The 23873-nt window shown below is 40.6% G+C and overlaps 1 protein-coding gene across 10 annotated transcripts in view; it reads left to right on the plus strand.

Moving 5' to 3' along the window:
* The window catches only part of FOXN3 (forkhead box N3), a 216629-nt gene that overhangs the window by 170428 nt on the left and 22328 nt on the right, over positions 1 to 23873 (plus strand). For 6 of the 10 annotated variants that reach the window (XM_040066834.2, XM_040066832.2, XM_040066830.2 and 3 more), the window contains one exon: positions 16980 to 17045. The exons of 2 other annotated variants lie outside the window; for them this stretch is intronic. In XM_040066834.2, the coding sequence (XP_039922768.1) occupies positions 16980 to 17045 (66 nt within the window). The remainder of the gene's footprint in view (positions 1 to 16979; positions 17046 to 23873) is intronic. 2 more of the 10 variants (XM_040066835.2, XM_040066837.2) reach the window with 1 other exon arrangement.

The following is a 23873-nucleotide window of genomic DNA, read 5'->3' on the forward strand; positions in this document are numbered from 1 at the left end:
ATTACATTTAAAAATGTGATAAATTATAGATTTCAGGCCAACTATAGCAGTTATTGTCAGCCAAGACACATGTAGTAAGAGGCAGTCTTTACCTCAAAAAGCTTGCAGAGTGAGTACACCAGCCAGGCAGCCCATGCAAAGAAGAATTAAGCTTCATCCATTTGGAAGAGAGGATGAGACACATTGCCTGAAACCACAGTGTCTGCTTGGAAATAGGAGGTGAATTTGAGGCTGTGCTACTCCCAAGGTTTCTCTGGCACAGGTTTACATCTAGTCCTGTTGGATTTTGATAGACCTAGATACAGGTGAAGGATAATTGTTCCCATATATCTTATTATAGGGTTCATCCTTGAATAGGGATCCAGGGTTTAACAGAGTGTCCAGGTGAATTGAGCCTTCCCGTCACTGCTTGTAGGTCTGATGTACTTTAATTTGAAATTGATAAATGGAGCGGTAGACAGTTGTTGCTGTGATATGAATTATTCCCACTGTTATTAAATAATAAACATGACCAGAGCGACCTACTCACTCTCTAAACTGGATTCCTTCTGTTCTTTAATCTTGGTAATGGCTTCATGTTTGAACTACAGAATGTCATGGATGAGCTGTGGGCTTCTAAAGACAGGGACAGCAGAAGGAAGTTGGTAGATTGATACCATATCATGTGTGTCATAAAGTAAGGTAGTAAAAAGCCTCAGGAAATTATATTTCTTAAGTAATGCAATCAGAATTGCACTTAGACAGAGAAGATTGCTTTGCATTTACTCACTGTGTTTACTGCATTTTCTGATGTGCCTAAGGAAACTTCAGGAAGTGGAAAATGGAGTTCTAGACCCGAATCTGTACAGTTACTTTTGGGAATAACAGCAGAATGAGTAAGCTTGAGTTGCTACACAGCAGATGCCAGGATTATATGATGTGGAAGGAATTTTTTACTTTTAAACCCTTTCAATGTGATGACATGCAGGGCAGAGGAAGGAGGGGCTGACATAAGTGCCCTTATGTTTTTTTAACCTCTTCAGTGTTCTGAATCCAGAGATAGTAGTTGATTAATGTAAGCACAGCCTATCTGCATAGGTGCACTCTACCAAAACAATAATTAAATATCATGTATGTTTCTGGATTAGAGCTAAATGGGAACAGAAAATAATACTATTTATTCTGTGGTTTAAAGCAACACTGCTATAAACAGAAAATGCAACAAGCAGAGAGAACTGAGTTTGCATGAAAATAGATGAAAAGTACAGTGTGTCTTTTTTGGTATTTATGTATTATTTAAAACAAGTTTAGTAGACTATAAAGCTTTTGATTATAGTTAGCTTGTAAGTGTGTTCTGCTACATTGTGCAGTATCTCAAAATAAAATGGACCAGCAGTTGTTTACAAAAGCTAAAGACTTTCCAAGACAAAGCTCCTGGGAGGAGCAGATGGTATTTGGGCATTGTGTTGTGGTCTTGAAATCCACTCAGTGCCATGTTGGGCTGATTCATAGAGTTCCATTTGCAGAGGCGTCCTAGTGAGCAGCTTCACCAAGAGAAGAAACATTTGAATGAAGTTTTTTTGTGTTTTGTGCTGTCTTCAGTAAATGCCATTGACTGCTGCTATATTTAAAGTGACAAGAGTGCATCATAGCCTTTATTGAAATGAACTGGTGTCCTTTGCAAGCAGTGTTCCTTCTGTTCAGGAGAGCTTTTCCATGTTAGCTGTGATAAGGTAAGGAAGCCATGCAGGTAAGGTTCAGCTCCAGGTGTTTGGGGTGGGATCACAGAAGATTGTCTGTGGTCTGTAGAGAGCAGACAGCCCACATGTGCTCCTGAAGGGCAGTGTCCTGCCTTGGCACCGTGGCACTCGGGGATCTGCTTCATTGTGCAGCTAAAACTGCTTCCAGGGTGCTGCCCCCCACCATCTCCCCTTCCCACACAGCCTTGGGGGGGGGGCTTGAAAGTTTCAGTTGGACAGAAGGGGAATGTGTTCTTCACTAATTTAAAGGGGGTGGAAATACTTTCTTGCCAAAGGGAGAGAAAGGGGAGGAGAGCGGTGGGCTGCAGGAAAGGAGGGGGGACAGTGTGAAACCTCAGATGACAAGATCTTTGTGGTGTTTCCCTTTTAGGTGCTAATAAACCTCAGGATGACTTAATATGCAAAACCTGTTGAACCTGTTGGCAAGAACAGAGCCCCAGATCCTCATTGCAGAGGGTTTGTTTGTTGCTACCAACTGCACTTCAATTGCCTAGTGATAGTGTTTGTTTTCTTAGAATTTGCTTTCTGCTGCAATGTTCCAGCAGTCCTGACAGCAGCCCTGCAGAGGTGGAGTTGCTGTGGGCCAAGGTCCAGTGGGGCTGCTGACACCCCAGGAGCCCAGCCCTGCTGCCAGGAGGGTGACAGCACAGGAGTGTCATGGCTTCAGAGGGGCTGAATGTGACAAGCGGGGGGAAACTGCAGTCTCTTCCTACTCTCACTGGCAGGCACGGTTGGCATTAAACCCCTTGCTTTTATAGGAACAGGCTGACCTACTTATTAAGGCATTGTATTTCAGTGTTCAGCTATGGCTGGCTGGCCCAGAAGGGTTGTGTTTCCAGCCCTGCTCTAACTCAGCCCCCAGCCATGTCCCAGCCTTCTGGGCGGTCTTGGAGAGGGCATGTTGATGTGTCTGTTCGGTGTGAGGAGCTCTAGTACCACAGCAATGGTCAGCACATCTTAACCCTGTGGAAAAAGGGAAAAAGTCTGCTGAAAGAACTGATACATGCCCAAGAGGAATGAGAAGATACAAAGAAAATTGGAGAGGATGATGTTTAAATGTTACGAAAGGTTTTGACCAGAAACATGGTTTTGATTGCATTCTGTGGGGTAGAATGGCAAGCCACTTGTAACAATAGCTGTGGGTATGCTTGGGCTATCTTAAAGGAACACTGTTCTGCCAGCTTTTGAAATTCCTAAGTGATTGTAGTTGGCTTCCCTTCCCTAGCCACATTCATAAGGCACAGGGAAGGGTTGGTTTGAAAAGAACAGATGCAAATAAGCAAGCTGGGAGACCACCAAACATCTCTGTGGGGTCAGGGAGGAGCTCCCTCTGCATTTGGCCAACTGGTGGCTCTGTGATGATGTCAGATTTGTGCATCTCATGTCATGGAGATGATGGCATCAGCCATCATGGGAAGCAGTCCTGCAGCTCTTTCCAGCCAGGGTTTTGCATTATTATAGTAAATCCAGAATTTTGTGAGCAGGTGTCAAAAGTGTGGTGGTGGATAAGTTGAGACAGAACTAAAAAATGTCTTTTCTGTGTCAGACCATTGCTCGTGCCTCTGCTCTGGGGGCTTTTCATTTTTTCAGAGCTGCTGGGTGTCATGTTGCTACACCAGCAAGAAGTATCTGCTCCATCCATCTGTAACAGTGAACTTAGACTCTCTCTGCTGCTCTGACATAAATATATACACTTACATGGCTTTAAAATAAAAACCAGATTTGTCAATCTGACAGGACCTCCACACCTGATTTAAAAGAAATTTTTCTGCTGTTTTTATAGAGGCTTTTACGAATATGTCTGTTAAGTTTGCGTCCTGGAAAATTGAAATAGTTGTCCAAATAGTCAACTTTTCCGAGAGATTTCCTGCAGTTTTGCCCCTGAAAAGCTGTGATGTCCTTCAGTATTTGCCCCATAGGCTTGGCTTTAGGAACCATGGAAGGAGGAGTTCATGTAGACATGTTTAGCCAGAGTGTTATCAAAGATTTTGCAAAATACACTTTTTGGCCTTTTGTGCTTTTTCTCCAGTACCTTGTATTTACATTCATTCTCTTTTTCTATGATGTACACATATACCCTTGTCAAACTACTTAATCTAAAAGTTTTGAAAATAAAAGAGAGAATTTCTATGTTTAAATTCTTGAGAGGCAGTCTGCTATCATAATGATAGAGCTGTATGATTATTTTCCAGAGATAGAAAATGACAGACATCATAGTTAATACTCATCAACATCCTTTCTAGCAATCTCAAACAGTCCCATCAGTAAAAAGCCTAAGCAAGCTGTGCTGCATTATCATGATTGAGGGCCAGATCATATTTGATGTTGCTGGCTGACATGAGTAGAAAATAAAGTTTTCCCACTTCTAAAACTAACTTTATAAATAAGCTCTTTGTTACATTGGAAATTCATCCTCACACTTCTGTTAAAATACCCACCAGTGACATGAAAACCAACCTCAAACACGTTCTCAGATACTTTGCCTTGAAACTAAAAGGAAGGGAGCAGTTTACCTTCATCTCTGGTAAAGGAAGATGTAGCTCAGTGCATACACAGCACTAAGAATTCATGGGTTTATGAATTCCATGTCTTTTCCAACCAGTATCAGGTCTAGCAACATTGATTTTTAATCAAGCATAATTACCACTCTTAGTCTTCTTTGAAACAAGTGACTAATGACTTCTCCCCAGCCATTTTAAGGCTTACACTATTTTCTGTAACTGCATTGTAGTTGCACAATGTGCACTTGTTTTTTTTACTCTAAGGAGTCCTGTAACTATCAGATCTGTAACTCTGCTGGAATTTCACTGACAATTTTGCATAAAATAGAAACATCTTCATTGATATATTCCCAAAGGCATAATATTTGTGGCTTTTAGAACAAAAGCCTTACTATTCTATAGTATATGCCATTAGCATGTTTGTTGTACTGGATGAAATGTTGCACCAGATTTATGAATAATTGTCTCTAAATCAGGGCATCAGGTATTTATAAGGGGAAGAGGATCCTTATAATGTTTTCAGTTCTGTTCCTGATTATATGCAAGACAGCTGTTTGCTGTAAATGGTGGCACTAAAATGAAAAATAAATCAAAGGGGTTTTTTTTCCTTTTGCATTTGCTTTTCTGGAGGTTTGCAACCCTTATCCTTTGAGATTTCCCTACACCCTGGTGGAGATAGGAAGGAGAGGAGCAGGGAGATGTGGAGTAGGAAGGGAAATCTTCAAAAGGCACACTGGGAACCTTAGCAACTGTTCACCTTCCGGCCATTCCAGAGAGGAGGAGGAGACGTGTGCACTGGGAGGGCCTCTGTACAGAGGGGTAGTGGGTCCATGTTGCACACCCAGGAGAGGGCAGGCACTCATTAAAGATGAGTGCACAGAGAAGGGGTAAGGAAAATGTGTTCTCTCTGGTTTGTTTTGTTGTAATCAATCGATTACCCAACATCGTTAAGATTCATTTGCCTAGACAGCCCATGTTTTGCTCTCAGCAGACACTCAGATCTGATGCACAGATCATGGTAGTAAATTGATTTTGCACTGGCAGAGGTGGCACAAACTGTGTGCTGTACATATATGAAGTAGAACTCACTGAAAGGCTAGAGATGTGCCCTTGTGCTGCACTGACAGGGATTGCAGAAACTGCAGCTTAAAATCAGTGAAACAGCTCTCTATAGAGTTTGTTGAAATTTTGGAGTACAAAAGGAAATGAGGGGCTTTTTTCTGTTTGGTTGTAAACACAGAGTTGACAAGATGACTAAATACTTAATAAAGACAAGCTCCCATGTTTCCTCATGGCAACTTTTGCCTTGCCATGCACTTGGCAGGAGCAAGGACTGTTCCTTCCCACCAGAGAGACGGCTGCCTGGTATCAGGAGCTGCTTTTGGTGCGCTGCAAGTGAGATCTAGCACCATTTAAGAGGTTTTTTCTTCTCCAGCCTCATTGTATGCCCATGAGAACTGTGCAGAACATGCTTATGACTGTTAATGAAAGAACTAGTCCTTTATGAAACTGTCCTGAGCTATAGCTAAGCTGTCCAGCTATTCTAGCCCGGGGCTGAGCCCAGCAGGATGCTGGTACCCTGTTCCTCTTCCCATTCTCTGGCTTATGTAAACATGTGTTTTCCTGGATTACAGAGACTCTCTCACTATTTTCTGGATGAAGCTTCATTCCATTTATTTTTTAAATTTTTTAGTGTCCCACAACTTATTTTGGGCATGGCCTGTACATGTGATCAACTGGGTCCTTGTTCAGCATAAAGAGAAGGGGATGAGAGCTTCCTAGCTTACCCACTCTGTTTTGTGGAGTAAATAACACATGACACCTTTCAGCTGGTGAGCTGAAAGAGTCTGCAAAAGAGTTCTGATTGTGTTATGCCTGTTTCTTACTCCTTTGGTAACTTCATCTGTTAGCTAGTGGCCATTCAGAATTCAAGGAGTTTGAACACGATCATTCATAGCAAATCGGAGGTTGGCAGAAGTAGAATCCTGTGTGTCTCCTTCATTTTAATTAAATTATTAAAAATGTAATAGATAATAGTAAAAAGTCTTTTCAACCGTTTTGGCTAGAAAGGAGCTGCATGATAGCAGTCTGGGAAGTTAGAAGCATCAGAGGGGGCCTGTAAATGCAACTTAGCAGCAAAGTCTTGTCTTAGTGCTTGCTCTTTAGACTCTCAAATGAATTACAGTCTTAGCACATTTCAGTTCCTAACATTTCATATTTCCTCTGCTTTTGAAATGTGTAAGTAAAAATGCCAGTGATGACAATATTGAATTTACATGTTTGCTAGTATATAGCATAGATGGTGCCAAATTAGCAGAGTGCTAAGTGGAATATCTGACATGCATATGTAACTGAATTCAAGGAAAATGTAAATGGAAACATGTTTGATAAGTTGTTTCAGGCTTGCAGCATATCTTCCACAAAATCTCGTTTGTGAAATGTGGAAGTAGGAAACCAAAAAACTTTGATAATTAGGAAGCAGTGTTTAGTCTAAACAAATGGTGCTGCAGTTCTTTTAAATAATTCCTATTCTTATGTGTACTAAGTTAAAGTGTCAGCCTAAGGCTGAGTAATTTCACTGAAAGTCTCTTCAGTGTTCAGCCTGGGTTCATCATGTTGCTTCTGCCAGAAGCTTTCACTAAAACAGGTCAGTGTGGTTTCACTTCATTGACTGTTGTGATTTGAAAGTAATTCTTCTACTCCACGGGTTATCTTGTAGATATCTGCAGTCAGGCTGTCAGGATCTTCAAAGCCTCTTTTTGTTTTCATATTTCATGATAATAATCCTTCAAAAATGGCATTGATATTTCCTGCACTGCCTTACCATTGACCTGAGCCTCATCCCTCAGCCTGCTTGGGAAGCTCTCTGGCAAAAGAAGTCTAAAGGCCCTAAATACTAGATTGTTGCTCTTCTGTTATTTCCTTTATTTGAAAATTAAAGAGGTTTAAAAGGAGTATTGCAGGAAGAGTGGAATGAGTTTTTCAGATGCGACAGTGTGACTGTCTTCTTCCACTGATTTCCTTCAGCGAAGCGGAAGAGCACCTTGTTCCAGCTATTGCTGAACATCTCTTCCTGTAGAGTCTCAGTCATCATCCACAGAACTGGAGAAGTTCTTAGCATCTCCATGAACTGTCTGGGGCTTGCTCACAGTAATGCAAAATGATGATTGTCAAGTGCTCTGATGGAAAAGGGACTTTAGTCTGCTTCCACATGTTTAAGTTTGTGTCTAGTCCTGCTGGTGTTTGATAGGGATACAGCTGCAAAAAGAGAGGCCAGGAAGACAGAGCTGCCCCAGCAGGGTTGCCAGTGATTTAATAATAGGTTTTCAAAACTAGTAATTTGTTTGATTGATTGGTTATACTAATGACTGTTTGGTTGGTCTCAGTCTTAGGGAGAAGGGAAGTAAGTGGTACAAAATCTGATTTTTTTCTTCATTTATAATATCTCTGCTTTACTTGTACATAACTACAGATAGAAAGTAATCTCTTCTCTCAGGTCTGACTTTATTGAGAATTAGCACTAACACATCCTGAGAGGTCAGACATCATGTATCCACTGTCCTGGGGGAAAACCACCTAATCTAGAATTGGAGGACATGCCTGGGCTGGCTGTATGGCATGGAGTACAGTCCCAGCGCACTGCATGCCTTCCTGTCTGTGTACGTGCTAGGCGGTCATATTTATACTGGCTTTTTTTAATATATTTCTGGTGACAGTTCTAGCCTTCATCCACACCTTGAAACCCAGGATTGCCCAGCATACACCAAAATGGGAACTGTAGGGTCTGTAGCCAGTTTCCCCAGCCTTTCCTAGGTTCATGGAGAAGTCCCTATGCATAGACCTCCCTCAGCTGTGGGCTAGTGTCCTTTCTCTCTAGTTTTCCCAGTCTCTCATGTACAAGGCTCTGCCTGCTGGCACCTCTCTGCACCTTCCTGCCTGGATCTACTCCACTGTGTTGCAGAGGAAAGCAGAAAAGGGAAGGTGAGAGATTGAGCAGGGATGGAGTAGGCTTGGAGTGCCATAGGAGAGGTGACACCTCTTTGCAAGCTGGGTCTCACAGAGCTTGCCACTGACTTCTCTTCGTAAGCGCCGTGGTTCCAGTGCTACTGGAGTAGCTCCTGGCCAGCTCCTCTTCATTGCCCCAGGACTCTTCCTTACATGCTTAAGGCTGCTGCCAGGGCTCAGGCTGGCAGCATATGAGAGCTGGGGGCTCACATCACCATTCTGCATTGGTATGAGGCTCCAGCTCAGCAATTGTCTCCTCCGAGTGCAGACAGCCATTGGTCTTCAGGTGTCCTGCCTGAGTTGAGCATCTCAGGGCACAGAGCATGCTGGAAGCTGACAGACAAGGATTCTGTGTGTCAGTAGCACAGTCCCTAAGTCTATTGCAAGTCACGTCTGACACAAAGTGGTGCGCGGGGTCTGGTCCTGAGATGTCAGACATCTTCCTGGTGCTTCTGCAGGTTTATGTAAATATGCCTTTGTGAAAATAGGCTTTCACTGGCATAGTTTCTTCATGACTATGTTTTGTTCTCTTTCCCTCTCTGTCATAGTTTTGCAGAGAGCTTACCTGCCCTAGAGAAGCAGTTTGGAAGGCAGCTTCCAAAGGGTCCCTTCCTCAGGGTCACATTGTGAGCAGCAACACACTATAAATACTTCCGAAACTTCACATGCAGCCTTTTTGCTTTGTTTCAGACCCTGTTAGAAGAGTTTACTAGAAGTGTTCTGATTGCCAGTCTTGTCTTCAGCCAGTGTTGCTTTACTGAAATTATTTTTGAATCTAATACCTTTTCTACCTTGCTTCTTAGCTCTGCATCCCTTGGTTACCTCATATTGATAGTCTTACTTCCTCTCTGCCTTTGTTTTTCTTAACTGAGCAAGCCAGGCTCTCTGCTCTCTGTCCTAAAATCAGTTTCCATGTTGGTTTGGTTGTCCAGATTTTTTTAAAATGTTTTGTGATTTTATTTTCGAAGAGTGCATCTTCCCTCCTTTTCTCTGGATACAGGTTTGATCTAAGTCTTGGTGCAGTGACTTGCAGAAACTGCAGCTTTCCCCACGCTGAGGTATAGAGTTCCTCAGTCCAGTCTGTTTCCCAGAGGTTCCACAGGAAGCATTTAATTCATCAGAAGTTGCTCTTTCAAAATAACAGATTTTAAACAAAATTAGGCTTGCTGTTATCCTTCCCACTTAATATATCCTGAATCACTTTATGGTCCCCCGTTCCAAAGTCATCCTCACTTTTTATCATAAAGAGCAGAATAGAATCTATTCTTGTTCGTTCAGCAACATGGATAAAGAAACTTGTCAGCTGTCACATCCAGGAATAACTGGTCTTACCATGGTTAACAGCATTTGTTCTCCAATTTGTACTGTGAAGTTGGTCTGCCTTGTTGACGTAATTCCCATTTCTTTAATGATGCAGACCTGTATCCAGATCTATATCTGGTGTAAGAAGTCAAGAGCAGACCCAGAGTCTCTCAGAAATCTTCTTTGACCGTCTGTCCTGAGCATTTCCAAACATTTTCTTTTTTATTCTGTTTCTGAAGTCTGCTATTTTTTTATTGTGTAACAGTATCCTACTATATAAAATCTGTATTTTCTTCAAAAAGCACAGACCTGTTGACACTTGTTTCACTAATAATTGCGGTTCCACTCTTGTGAATTTTCCTGTAATAGCATTAGTGCCTTGAGTTCCTCTTCCATTATGGCAGTCTGTCTGTGTTATTAGCATACAGCTATTTTAGCTGCTGGATTTTTTGTTCACCTTTTCTGCTCTTATTTTTGTTTTAGACTGCATTTGGCTCTTATGCTATATACAGTGCTTTCATTGGCAGTGTCACATGCCTGACCTTTTTTCTCATCATTAGCCGCAACATTTTTTTCTTCAAATCCCTGAAATACCCTTTTCACTGTTGTTTTCATGTTTATCTCTTATTTGCCCTTTTGTTTTTTGGATCCTGGAACCAGTGGGGAATTTATGTTCACCTCCCCAGGCTTTCCCTTATTTTGTTCTTGGTGTGGTTTGGGCCGTGGTTGTGATATTTGGGTGAAGCCCTCCTGAAGACTCATCTTGTGGTGAAAGTCAGAAGCCACCTTTTCCTGCAGAACTGCAGGAAACTGTAGTGGTTGAGGGAGGCAGGCGGACTGAAGACATTTCCTCAAGGGTCACCCAGGCCAAGGGAAATGCATCGTGTCTTTTCCAGCTGGCACATCCTGTGCTTGCTGGGCTGAGAGGGGTGCTTACTTCTCAAGGCCTGGTGGACACAAATGTATTTTGAAATAGCAGTGAGAAAGAAATGAGTGCTTAGAAAAACACTGGTATGGGACAGTATAGGGTGTGGTTTATTTGGTCTTAAATGGTCAGAGCTGTGTAGAGGACTGCCTCCTGGTCACAGTGTTATAGAGGACTTCCTCTGCCAGCCATCCTCCGACTTTGCTGGAAGAGAAACCTATTGCTAGCAGCAGGGACATCAGGGAAGCTTGAGCAATGTTGACCTTGATGTCCCAGAGATGACACACATCTGCATAACTGGGTTCAAAGAGCATGTGTGTTTATGTGTATGTGTATTCTTGAGTCAAAAAAAAAAAAGTTTGCAACCTGTAAGGCTGCAAGGAGTTACAGCCCTCATAATCACGTCTTCCACTGTAGAAGCTGAGGCTGCAGCAATCAGTTAAGAAGATGATTGAAATTTCTGATCAAAAATTAGGTAAGTACATGATGGAACAGCAAATGGTTTCTCTCTTCTGCGCTAGCTCACTGGCCAGTGTTTCTCTAGCTGATGTTTTCTGTTCAGTACTCCAAGCTGCACAGACCGGATGGAGTCAAAAAACTTTACTGTTGCCTTTGTGATTGGTAAATTCTATTTTCACGTCCTTCTGTACTGAAAATTAAGCTTGCTAGTAATGTGCGTCAAAATGAAAAAAAAAAATAAAATAAAGGAACAAAACCAAAGCAAAAATCTCCATCCTGCTTTTAAGCAGAGAATGTGCTATATAATACATCATCTTTATGTGTAAGATGTGTATCTCATTTCTCTTTAGACGTCTGTTAAAATGTTTTTATTTGCACTGGTAAAATGACTGTCAGTATTGTGAGTCTGTCTTTTAACAGTTAAATGATCCTAATCTTTACTCCTGAGATGAAAAGTTAGGATGCTTTGGTTTCCCATAGCTTTCTGAATGATAGATGAACCTCTTTGAGTTAGTGCATGTATAAGACCTACTGTAACTCTTTCTACTATCATTCTTTTTATTCAAGCTAGTATTTTTAATAAGAATACATTGTAACTATGTTTGGTTTACAGTTTTTCAGCTGATAAAATGGTGTTGTTAGATAATGGAAATCGTATGTGTTGCTTCATGACAATACAAATGTAACAAAATAGAGGAGCAGGAAGAAGATTTCTGGTAATGTTCTGTATTTTTTAAAATTAGATCTCTTATGATACTTGTGCCATAGCTTACTTGGCAGTACTGAAAATGAACTTAAATACGAAGAAGTATTAGTTCATTTAGACCTGTGCCTTTCTTCTTCTGTGTCTCATACTAGATTTGTTTAAAGGAGTGGGAGATGCTCCATTGTGACTTGGAATTGCTTATGAAATTGCTTCCTCCTGGCCTCTTTTGGATAGCATCCAGAATTCTCGTGCTTGGTCTTTGGTGCACTGTTGAGATATGAATATAATTTCTTGTTTCTTCCCACGATCATGGCTCTGAATCCTACTGGTTTACTGTACGCTTCCACAAGTATTCTGTTTATTTTAAGAGAACTTCTCAACCTTATTTAAATATTTCAGAAGTGGACTCAGTGGCATCCCACACCAAGGAGTTTGACAGTTACAGTACTTACAGTTCTCTTCAGGTATTTCTTTCTGTCTTGCACGTTGCAACTTTATTTTAACAGCTATATTCTTATTCTGTCGTTAGGCAAAATAAATTAAAAATAGAAAAGAAAAAAAAAGCAAATGGGAAAAAAGGTTTCCACTCAGTTCATTATTCTCTATGTTTTTGACGTGACCAAGGTTAACCATCCTGATGTGGGAGGGAAAAGACAAGTCTGTTAACAGACAAGTTAAACAGGGGCAAGATGCTGTTTGCTCTGTTGCAGTTTAATAAGCCTGAAGGTAAAAGATGTAAGACAGCATTGCTTTTGCACCATTTTACTACTGATGAAAATTGAAAATTTAAAAGAATCAAATAAAAATTAAAAAGTGTAGGAATAGGCTGTGCTAGAAAGTGAGGCAGGGACGGGGTTAAAAGACTGATTTGTAGACAAGGAATAATCTGAACTTCTGCCTTTTGAGTACAGTGGCACTAGGTTTTTGGCATTCCATCTACACTAGGAACATATAAATGGGAAGAAGTGGTGGAGGATGCTGAGGCAGAAATAGAATAGGCCAAAAACTAGCATACTGAATGGTAAAGTGAAATACTTTACAAAAATAGTTCTATTTTAGATGTAGTAACTTTTAATTTAAAGAAGATCTTATAAATTCCTTCCTGATGAGATAACATAGCTATCATTGTCGTGTACAGATGGTGCAGTTTATTTACTAACTGCTTTTTTTACGTCAGTTGGCTGTAACATTTTAATAATACCTAAATATGCATCTTAAGTGACTCTCTCTAGACATCTGTGCTGGAAAATTCAGGCCATGGTTGCTTTGAACTGCTTTAGCTGCTATTTTCTTTAAAATCTTATTGTATGTCTGTAAAGATAAATATCCTTTTGCACAACCAAGAGGGCAGTATGTTACCCTAATTTTTATTTCATTGAAAGGGGATGGATTTGAAGGGTTTGATTAAACCAGATCAAAGTTTAAAATAATATCAAAATAATATGAATTACTATAAATTACTTTATCCATAAAATGAACTCTGATCAGAGATCACAACATATAAAAGAACAGCTGTCACATCTGGCTTTTTCAGGTACATGACTGATTTTAATTACTTTTATGTGAATCTAGAATAAAGTCTGCTACCTGAGGGCTATGTTCTGCATTGCTTGTATGTAATGTCATGCTAAATATTTCATGCCTACCATTTTGCCACTTCATATGTCTGTGCAAGACAGATTCTGATCTATACAGGTAACATGTAAAGCAAAATTTGGCTCAAAGTACATCTTGCTTTTAAGCTGAGTATGTGCTATACTAATTTACCACAAAGTGGTAAATTGTAGGTTATTTTTTTCACTGAAAGAACTCGGTGCTGTTCACAGATTTGGTATTCACTGTTGAAGACTCTGCTGACAAGGGGCATGAATCTGAAATGCAGCAAACAGAACTGCCATGAGGTTTTTTCCACCGTTGGTATCATCTTCATGAAAAGAAGTTTTGTGTTTGAGAGCAATGCTGACCAAAGCACTGGCAGGCTCACACTGCAAGGGGAGGTACTGTAGCTGTAGTAGAATTCCAGCCCCTTGATGCCTTTCATGACTTACAAGATCTTGTGAGTGCTTAAGGTTTCTCTCAGGTCCTTTTTGGTACCTTGTGATGTACCCTTGGTGCATGAGGGACCAAGCACTGAAACTTCAGACTGTAACATGAAGCACCAAATGTATAGCTAGACTGCAGTTGTTTGTTAGGGAAGAACTGTGGCTGCTGGCAGTTTTTGTCACTCTTCAGTGTTGCTTGTTTTAGACTTTGACACGCTCTTCCTTCTTTGTAGAACACCTTCAATGCTTTCTTTTCTTCATTGTTCCTTACTTCCCTCTTTCACAGGGAAGGCTGGACATCTGCTTTCCACTAACAAAAAATTAAGAGTTCATGTATGCAGTCAGTTCACCATTTACTTGATTTAGCAAAAAAAGATACAAGAATGCATTCATTTAAATACTTAATTTTCTATATTCTGAAACTTTGTATGTAGTTATTTTTAATCTGGTTTCCTAGGGAAAGATGTTCCTGCAATCATGTTTCACTAACCACCCACTGTTAATAACTTCAGGAGCCTTTGTGTACCACAGACTTCAGGTAGGGCAGAGATCTCTGTTCTGAAATCCACAGCTTCACGAACACAGGCCAGGTAGAAGGGACAGGATCCAGTTACCAGCTGGTGGGGATGCAGCAGCAAGCAAGTCAGGCCTTACAGCTACAGATGGGAGAATCCACATGGAAGAGACTTCAAAAGGACAGCAGTGGGGAAAGGGCCATCAGCGTGGGGGCACTGATGGGGACCAGCAGCCACCCCAGAAATGCCAGTTCCAACAAAGGTGCCCTTCAGTCCCATGCCTTCAGTGCTGCTCCTCATGGCTACTTCTTGGCTCTTCTTGACACACTGCTCACGAGAACGCCTCCAAATTGTGGACAAAAGTGCTGCAAAAGAATGTACCAGCTTTTCAATCTGCCTCTTTGTGTGGGCTCAGCCAGCCCTCGGCCCTTGTCTTGCTTGTGCACCGGTCCCTCCTTTTTATTTTTCCTTCTAGTAGGAAAACCAAAAGTACATTTTCCTGAATCCTACTGACACCACCGTTCATGCATGCCTCTTAAGTTCTCTTACCTCTGCTAAGGCATTATGGAATAGCTGCCTGGTTTCTTCAAGAATATACCAACAGAATCAGCTAGGCACCATACAGGTATGGATGAGCTTGAGACGTGGCTGTGCTTCAGGAGACAGCTGCTGCAGATCAGTCCTGTGTCGTGAGCAGCTCATGTTCATGTCCTTGCAGTAACACTGTGGTACCGTTAGTGATCCAAATGCTAAGAATGCACCTTTCAACAGAAGGTGGTTGCATCAATTTTATCTCAAATCACAGAGTTTGTTACACAAGCAAAACCCAAAGTCATCAGGAATGTGCTTTTCCTAGTAGTGTCCTTTTATTCTTTCAGCAGCAAAATTCACTTTATACTACAATGTCATCCACTGAACTAAAGCAAAACAAAATTTAGGATCAGCCAATAAACAAATGCTGAAGTTGGCTGTATGAATTATGATACACTAAATTCAACTTCTAACAATCTCCTGATTTTATGGCATGTAAAAGAGGGAGTAATCTGGTTTGGTTTGTCTTTATTTCTCAGACTCCTTCGGTCTTCTATCTTGTTTTTTAACATTAGATGGTTTATACCTCTTTAGTTTGAAAGCACGCACTTGCTGTGTGGTGTGTGGATCCAGTCTTGCAACATGGCACATATTTAGGAATGAAGCTGTTGGGAAATGGCACTTTTAACGTACATAATTGCAGCAGGAATGCTGCTTTTGAGGTATCTTCAGGCTTGAAGATGAACATAAGTTGGTAACACTGCTTTTTCTTTGGACAGTGTTGACCTGTCCAGAAGACACAGGAGTCTTTTACACTAAGTCTGCTGCTGCTGCTTCAGCTTCAGTGTGAAACCCACTACACTGTTTCTCTGTTTACTGTTTTAACAATTAAATAAGAGAGTTAGAAGTCTTTAGAAGAGTATTTGCAGCTATTCACAGAAAAGTAGTACAAACTTAGACTAATAAAAAGTCCCTTTTTAAAAATCTGCAGTCAAGCGAATTTCTGTTTGGCTTAAGCAGATTTTGAAATCCCGTCTACGTCATTTGTATCGTTAATAAATTACAGGGCTTTATATCACATCATATTACTGGCAATAGATTGAAAATATATGAAGATCAAAAATACAGATATTTTTAACAGCGGTAAGTAATTTTCTGTTATAATAGCCAAAAATAAAGTGCCATGAAGCTATTAGTAGCAAATTAATTTTTTTGGTATGTAATTTGGTATAAATACTGACAAGCTGAAAAAACCCCTAACCCCAAACAACAAACGCATACTCATTAGTCATTCAGTTTAGCAGCACAGAGGCAGCAGTCAGCCAGGGTGTGCGTTTTTATGTCTGCTTCAATTGCACACTTCATTTATTTGGACATGGCATAGGCGGCTTTCTCTGTCACACGGCATCTCTGCACGATTAGCAAGTTGCGCCCCAGGGCAGCTGGGACGCTTTGCTGGGGCAGATGTTCTTTTCAGCTTATTCAGTGGCCGTTGTGGGGTTGTTTACTGTTGTCATAGATACCTGCATTTCCATAGCAGCCGAGCTGTTGTGTGTGAAGCAAGTGAATATAGTTATAAAAGGATCATATTTTGTTCTGTCTCTATAACTTACCATCTGTCAGCTGACTGTTCATGATGGATTCAGAAACCAATTTAAGAATAACAGCGGCCAGCTGATCATTTTTGCTTATATTAAAGTGACAATGGACAAGGATGCAAAGAAGTTGGTGCTTCAATGAAATGCTAGTTTCTTTTTTTTCTTAATTGCAGCAGTTTGTCTTCCAACACTTTCTCAAACTTTGCTGAAATCTTTCTTGACAAATAGAAATGACAAAGTGTCATCTTCTGTACTTGCTCAGGTATTCCTTCTGCTTTCCCACTCCTCAGCTGTCAGCTCATCCCTCTCTGTTGCTTCCAAATTGTGATGTCGCACCTGCTTTCACAGATCCTTTGTAATGAAATCTAAATACTCTCCACAGAGTTAAACAGGGAATTGGTGAGGCTAACAGCACAGGTACCGTGCACACACGAGCACAAGTGTGGCTCGGTGACATAGATCACCGCTCTGTGTAATAGTGACGATGGGATCACGTGCAAGCTTGGGGATAAAGTTGATGCGTAGTCAGCGAGCCCTCTGAATAGTGAACTCTCATACCTTTTCACTCAGGGACATGGTCAAACCTGTAGTTAAGCGATGGGGGTGAGAAGATTAGCCCAGTTGTAAATAATGTATTTATTGGTTGATTTTTCCAGATCCTGACATTGATGCTGCCACTGCCATGATGCTTTTGAATACTCCCCCTGAGATACAAGCAGGTTGTGAGTAGATATTTCTATAGCATATAGCAACATAGACGTATAAAACTAATATTCTCTTTTATAAGTATACAACATACCAGATAAAAAGGATGTAATAAAGAAATATAACTTTCCTTGTAGATCCTTGCACTTCCTTGACCCTTACACAAGTATAATTTTTGGTTCATATTACATTCTTTGTTACATGAATAATATTAATCTGTGATCTCTAATGTAAAAGAGAGGTTATTGTTATTCATGACACACTTAAATGAGTAACATACTATTATCCATACTGATAGAAAAACCTGGGGCAACAGCCAGGAGAAAAGCAGGGAGAGAGAGAAAGGGAGCAAGAGAGTGAAGGGTACATGGCATATGGTTCTGTTTTCATTTTGTTTTGATTTGACTCCTATCGTGTAAGTTACCACAGCCATCTGGATACTTTCCATTTACTTGGGCACTGTTTCAGCTCCTTCCTTGCACACATCCTGCCCGTTTTGGTTTCCTTTTGCTCTGACTGATGCAAGGTGGTAGGCAAGTGACAAGGAGCAAAGAGAGGTCTCATTTCCTGCCAGTACTGCCTTCCCTGTTCTGTGACCAGACCTAGGGTTTTAATGCTGTGTATTAACAGGGCGCTGAAGGGGCCTGGATCCCCACTCTACTGGGCTGTGCAAGTACTGCAGGAACCGTCCTGCCCCACAGAGCTTGCAGTGAAGGTAGTGCAGGAATCCATAGTGCAATACAGCTGCACAAAAACAGGGAACACAAGAAAACAAACATATCACTAGTGAGCAAGCATGGTAGTAATGCCAAGTGACAGGCAGCTCTAAAAAATAAAGGCAGAAGTTAAAATAGAAACCATTACCAAGACTGTCTAGCATCACTGCTGTTGTTCTAGCCTGAGCAACCAACTCCGAATTCCAGGGGAAGCCTTGATTTGCACTTTGATACTCTGCCTGGGGAAGAGAGTCAGTTACCATCAAAGCATTTCCCCTGCAGCTGAGGAAAGCTATTGTCAGCCTGCTTTGTGACCCTGCCAGAGGAATGCGTCTTGAAAAGCTTCTCTCAGGAGAGCATGATGTACCAAGAAACTGTTCTGGAAAGTGAAGAGTGGTCCTTGTCCTCCTCTCCTAAGCAGCTTTCAGGAACTGTGCATGGTAAAAGGGAGAGCAATCCCTGCTGTGTGTAGGTAGGAAAAAGGAAAGCTTTTATATGGAAGAGGAGGTGACCCTTGGGTATAGTGGGAAGAGTAAAATGAGACGGTTTCTAAAGGATTGCAGATTTAAGGAAGCCAGATTTGTGGGGTAGAAAAATGGGGGAAAGGTATTGGTATAGAATCAAAGTGCAGGGGTAAAAGGGTATGTGGGAGAGGGAAGGGGACATAAGTAGTATGTGCATGGAAAAGTATGGAGAAAACACAGAGCAATATGAGCTCCTGGAGGCACTGGAGAGTGGGAGAGGACTGCAGACAAGAATGGGAGAAGATCCATAGAACTAAACGTACTGCAGATTTTTTTTCTCATGCACATGTTTGCCAACATGGCAGTGCAAGTGATTTGAAGACTTGTGCACTGTCATTTTGTAGACATCATAGTTGGATAGTTTTTGCTTATTACTATTTTGCGTTGTAGAGGTCACTCTGAGGAAGGAAATTCTATCCTATGAATTGGGTGTATCTTTCCCACCTTATGTCACCTTTCCAGTAGTCTCTTGTAAGGATGTCAAAAGTGACAGGAAGATTAAAGCAAAAAAATAGCTCCTCATTGACACTACTGCCTCCTTGATATTCACCAGTAACAAGACCTTCCTCTGTGGCCTTAAACTCAAATGCAGGGTCTGCACAGAAGTTCATAGATCTTTCTAGACACTGATAGAATTGCCAGGAGGAAAGGCCTGAAGTTTTTATTGTAACTTCAGACGCCCTCTAAATTACAAAGGAGAAATATTTTGGCAGGGATGTGAGTGGATACCTTCAAGAAGTAAATCAGCCTGTCCTATCAATTGTAGTTGGGTCTCACTTATGTTCCACATTAGGAAAATCTTAGGCAGCAAATTAATTGCTACTTTACTTCAAGAAACAACTGCATGAAAAACAATCACACTTTAAATTAGTTTTCAAATAAAAGGGGGGTTGGCTGTAAAAGTTTCACTGCAATGTTGAGCATCATCTGGAAGTTCACAGTTCATTCTCTCTTCTCAGTGGCTGCAGTGGTCTGTAAATCAAGCTGGGAATTACCAGGGCAGTAAGTGTGCTGATACTGTTTGATCCCTTGAAGACTAAGAGTCCTGTTCCTCGTATCAGACTGCGGTGTCAAGTATGTGCATAAGGGCTGCAAAACACCCCATGTTCTGAAGATAGTATTTGGAGAGCGAAGGAAATAGTTTGTCATTTGGCCACAGGTTTTAATACCTGTATGAAACCCTCTTTTGGTCTAAGAGTCTGACTATGAACGTGCCACTTACTGACACAACAAAGAGTCAGCTGGAGGCAGAACCTGAGGTCATTTCACCTTAGAACAACTTTACGACTCAGAAAGTTTAAAACTTTGATCCATTAAGACCTTTGCCTGTCCTACAGACATTTAGCCATTGTAGTGACAAGTGGATACCTTTAAGGCAGATTGTGACATACTGTGGATTCATTTTCTACAGGTGGTTACATGCATTGTCCTTTGAATTTTAAGACATCTTGGATTAAAAGCTGCTTTTTGAGTGGTGTAAAAAATGAGTGTTCATCTAGGCAGTGTGGGTACTAAAAGCGTCTTTAGATTGAAGTTAGCTCCAGCAATTATTCAAAGTCTTACTAAAATTTATACTGCTAATATGGTCTGTCAGAAGGGAATCCCATCTCAGTGGTATTAGAAAATCCAGAGTAAGCTATTCCTGCTTTGTAGCAGATTGATTAATTAGCTTTATGGTTTTAAATGACCATTTAAAATTCCACACTGATGTGTGAAACACTGCTAACAATCACAGATGAATTCTAAAATCAGCTTTTGCTTTTATATGAAATCTTGAAATGGTTTCTTAAAAACATTGCTTGCCATTTACCCCAATTCCACCATCCTTTAGTTTTCATTGAGAAAAACAAAAAGGCATAGTAAGAGGGTAAAATAGTGTTACTAGGATTATTTTGTGTTTGTGTAGGTTTTACTCCGTATAGGCTCATAAAACTGATTATTCACACTGCTGCTAAAGGTTAGGAATATGCAATTGTAGTTAGAATGTTAACATCAGAAATCAGTTTCTCAATTAGTAACACCTTGCAGTATATTCACAGATCAAATACTTACCGATTGTAACTAAAGGCCAGTTCAAAGTAGCCAGTTGTGTACAAGTGTCTACTGAAACCTGCAACCCAGCTGGCATCAGGAGTTAAAGCATGAAAGATAACTGTGATGTGCTAAGAGAGGGCATGTAGGAACGCAGGTTTAATACTTTTTGCTTCGGTTTATTTAAGTCCTTGTGTTACATCAGGTTTTGTAGGTTTGTGTTTGATAAGAAACAGGAATTGAAACACCTGCTTCCTTCAGAAGCAGCTGTCACAACTTACAAATACTTGGGATTTTTATTAATAGTCAGTTCATGAATATTAAATCCGAAATAGTTGACTTGCACTGTAAACCGTATCTTGACCGCAAGGCACTGAATACTGTCTGGGCCATCTTGGGCAAGTTGCATCAAACTTATGGGCCTGTTTCCCTCATGTGAATCTAATCTGGGGAGAGGACAGAAGAAAACAAGATGGTGAACAAATGGTAGAGCTCAGTTTAGAACTCATGGGTACTAAATCAGTGTAGTCCATGAGTTAGTTTTGTACAGTTGCTTTTTTGTACAAAAGATTTTCAGCACTTCAATTCTTACCAATGTCTTGAAAGTGAATATTACTAGCTGTCATTCTAGCATAGCATTTCCTAAGAGTGTGTTATCCTGGGCATGTCATTGAGTCTTGCCAAACCATGATGCTTTGCCATGATTAAAGTGGAGATAGGTTTTGGTGCTCTTGCAGTGTGTTTGAATTCCTGAGATTCAAGTCACTGGAAGCACGTAAGTAGCAACACCTTCTTAATTAGTGAGATCATTCTAAACTTTGAGCCGCTTGCTTTTCTGGGGGGATGTGCTAATGTATGGCTGCTACTGCTAGTGAACAATGCTGGTGGTCAGAGGGATTATCCTGGAAATACTGATTTAATTCCAGAAGCTTCCCAGTGCATAGCTTCAAATTCATGCATATTCTTTTGCCCGTTGCTGTATAATTTGTGAATTGCAGACAAATGCAAGTGCATTGCTCAACCTGAAGTTTAGTACTGCAAACAGCTATTAAACAGTGCTCACAGAAAGGGTTTGGGTAGAAACCAGGAAACAGAGTCCTTCCAGCTCTGACATCCATCTGGTTTCAGTACTGCTCATCACTACTCAGTTGGTTGGGTTGGCTTTGAGGGGTGGCCTTCAGAAAACTTAGCAACACCGGTTTTGTGGGTGGTTACTTATAGGAGATTCAAATGCTGTGGTAGAGATGTTTAGGAAGATATGAGCATGGAGTTTTGCTGGGCACTTCTTAAAAAAATAGTTTTCCAGGGCTGAAACCAGTGTCTCTCTGATTTGGAAGTCTTTATTAATCTTCGTCTCAAAACACATAAACCCCAGACTAGATACATGTATTGTAAGTTTGGTGGGAGGAGAAATAATTCCCTAAAGGGAATTCCCTTTATACTTCTAACATTGTACCCCGACGAAATTCACTTTTTAAACTAATGCAAGTGGATTGTATATGAGCAAGATACATATACAGGAATCAAGACCAAAAAAAAAATTGCCTTAATGACAGTCAGAAAATCTCCAAATAGGATAAAATAGAACATAATGTTTGGTTAAGGCATTTTTATTGAACATGAAACATGATAGCTGTAATGTTTTATTTGTACTGCTTATGGACAAGTCACTTATAACTGAGATAGCTTTCAGCCTAACTTTGAGTATCAAAACATGAGAAATCATTGAGAGTAAAAAGTTTCATACAGCTATTTTTGCTGACAGTTTTGTATTAAAACAAAAAACGAGGAAAAGACATTTTCATAATGTTCAAACTTTCTGTTGCTGGGTTTTGTTTGGGATTTTGTTTTGGTTTGTTTTACTTTGGTGTTTAATTTTAAGCCATTAAAGGGTTGAAAGAAATTTAGAAAGAAAGCTTGCTTTTATGAAATGCTTTCTATTTCTTTCTCCGTACTCCTCATAATATTTTTAGAAAAAGTATGAGAGTGATAGGATTATCAGAATAGATTTGTATCCCCCACCTCAGTTTTTATTTAGAGTAAATGGGTTGTTGGATGCATCCTAGATTTGCAGTTTGTAAGAACTACAGAGTATGGAATTGAAGAGCTATAAAATTGTCCTTGAGCAGTAAAATACAAGTTGGGCAGACGTCATCAAATTTGTGCCTGGGATAAGATAGCTGAATAAAGTTACACATTTGGCAGAAAACATTTGCTTTTGGCAACTTCTAATGTCTTATCTGCTATACATCATCAGCAATTTCCCACTTTCAGTTCTTGTAGCCAGATATAAAGAATTACGCTAAACACTGTACTGAAAGAAAGCTTGGCAGAAAAGAGCTGAAGCTGACAGACATTTGCCAAAACTCAGTACCTCTTGTCTATAATGATTTCTTCTGTGCTACAAAAGCTGGGTTTAGGGAGGGAAGCCTTGAGATCAGTGCATGTGCCATATGATGACAGAAGAAGCAAAGAACCAGACTATCTCTACAGGATACACTCACACATTCTGCTTCTTTAAAATTCACTTTTCAGTAAATACTATTCATTCTTCCTTACTAAGTATTGGCTAGCTTGAGCTAGACAGTTCAATGAAGTGTATGTATGTTTCCCAGATCACACAGAGACATGTTTTTTACCCAGTTCATTGTCTAGAATGACAGCAAATCTCACTCCTTCCTTATACTTCATTTAACTTTCACATGCCAACATTTAACCAAGAAGTTAGTTTCCTTTTTTGGTGAGCTGTTGGGGTGTTGGTGTGTCTGGTGACTATCAATTACTTCCTCCTTCTTTTGCATTTCAGTTTTACCAAATTGCTACATTGTTTGTTTGACAATAAAATCTTCAGGGAAGGACCCAGTCTGACGTGGTTTTTCTGACATCGTTGTGAAGATCTGGGATGAGGTGGTTATTTCAGCCAGAACAGGACTTGCTTCACTTGCACACGCCAGCAAGTAAGAGATCAGGGGTGCAGTCTGTTGAGAGATGAGATGAAAGAAGTCCATAGTTGGAATAGTCTACTCAGCTAATGTGCACACAAGAGCATGCTCTGGATTAAAATAGTCCTGCACTGGCTGTGGAGTGATCATGTAGCCCTGTACTTACTTTCCACCTACAGACCCTGAGTACAGGCTGCAGAACAACACTGGACTCTCAAAGGGCTTCTGCTTGATCCTTTTAATACTGTGTAAACATAGTGCCTTGATGGATTTAGATTAGGATATGTTCTCCTGCATGTGATTCACTTTATTGTCTGTTAAACTATAGCATGAAAGTTCACTACAAAAGGAAGATTTTTTTTTCCCCCCTTGGAGAATTTCAGAGGTGTAGTCTTGGTTTTTGACACTGGCTGCATTTCTTCGTTCCAGAGTTAGCCAGTTAGTGGAGACTGAGTCTACTCAGGTTGTGAAATTCTAGCAGAGCAGCATAAGATCCAAAAATAATTTCCCCATTCATGCAGCAGATTAGGGGCAGATTCTCTGTACACAGCTTAACTCTACTCCATTGAAAGTGTTTCCTGGGTTTAAGTTTCCTGAGAGCAGAGTAGACCCTTGAAAACATAGAAGCGATG

This window comes from Hirundo rustica, chromosome 6, assembly GCF_015227805.2.
Source record: "Hirundo rustica isolate bHirRus1 chromosome 6, bHirRus1.pri.v3, whole genome shotgun sequence".
Lineage (NCBI taxonomy): Eukaryota > Metazoa > Chordata > Aves > Passeriformes > Hirundinidae > Hirundo > Hirundo rustica.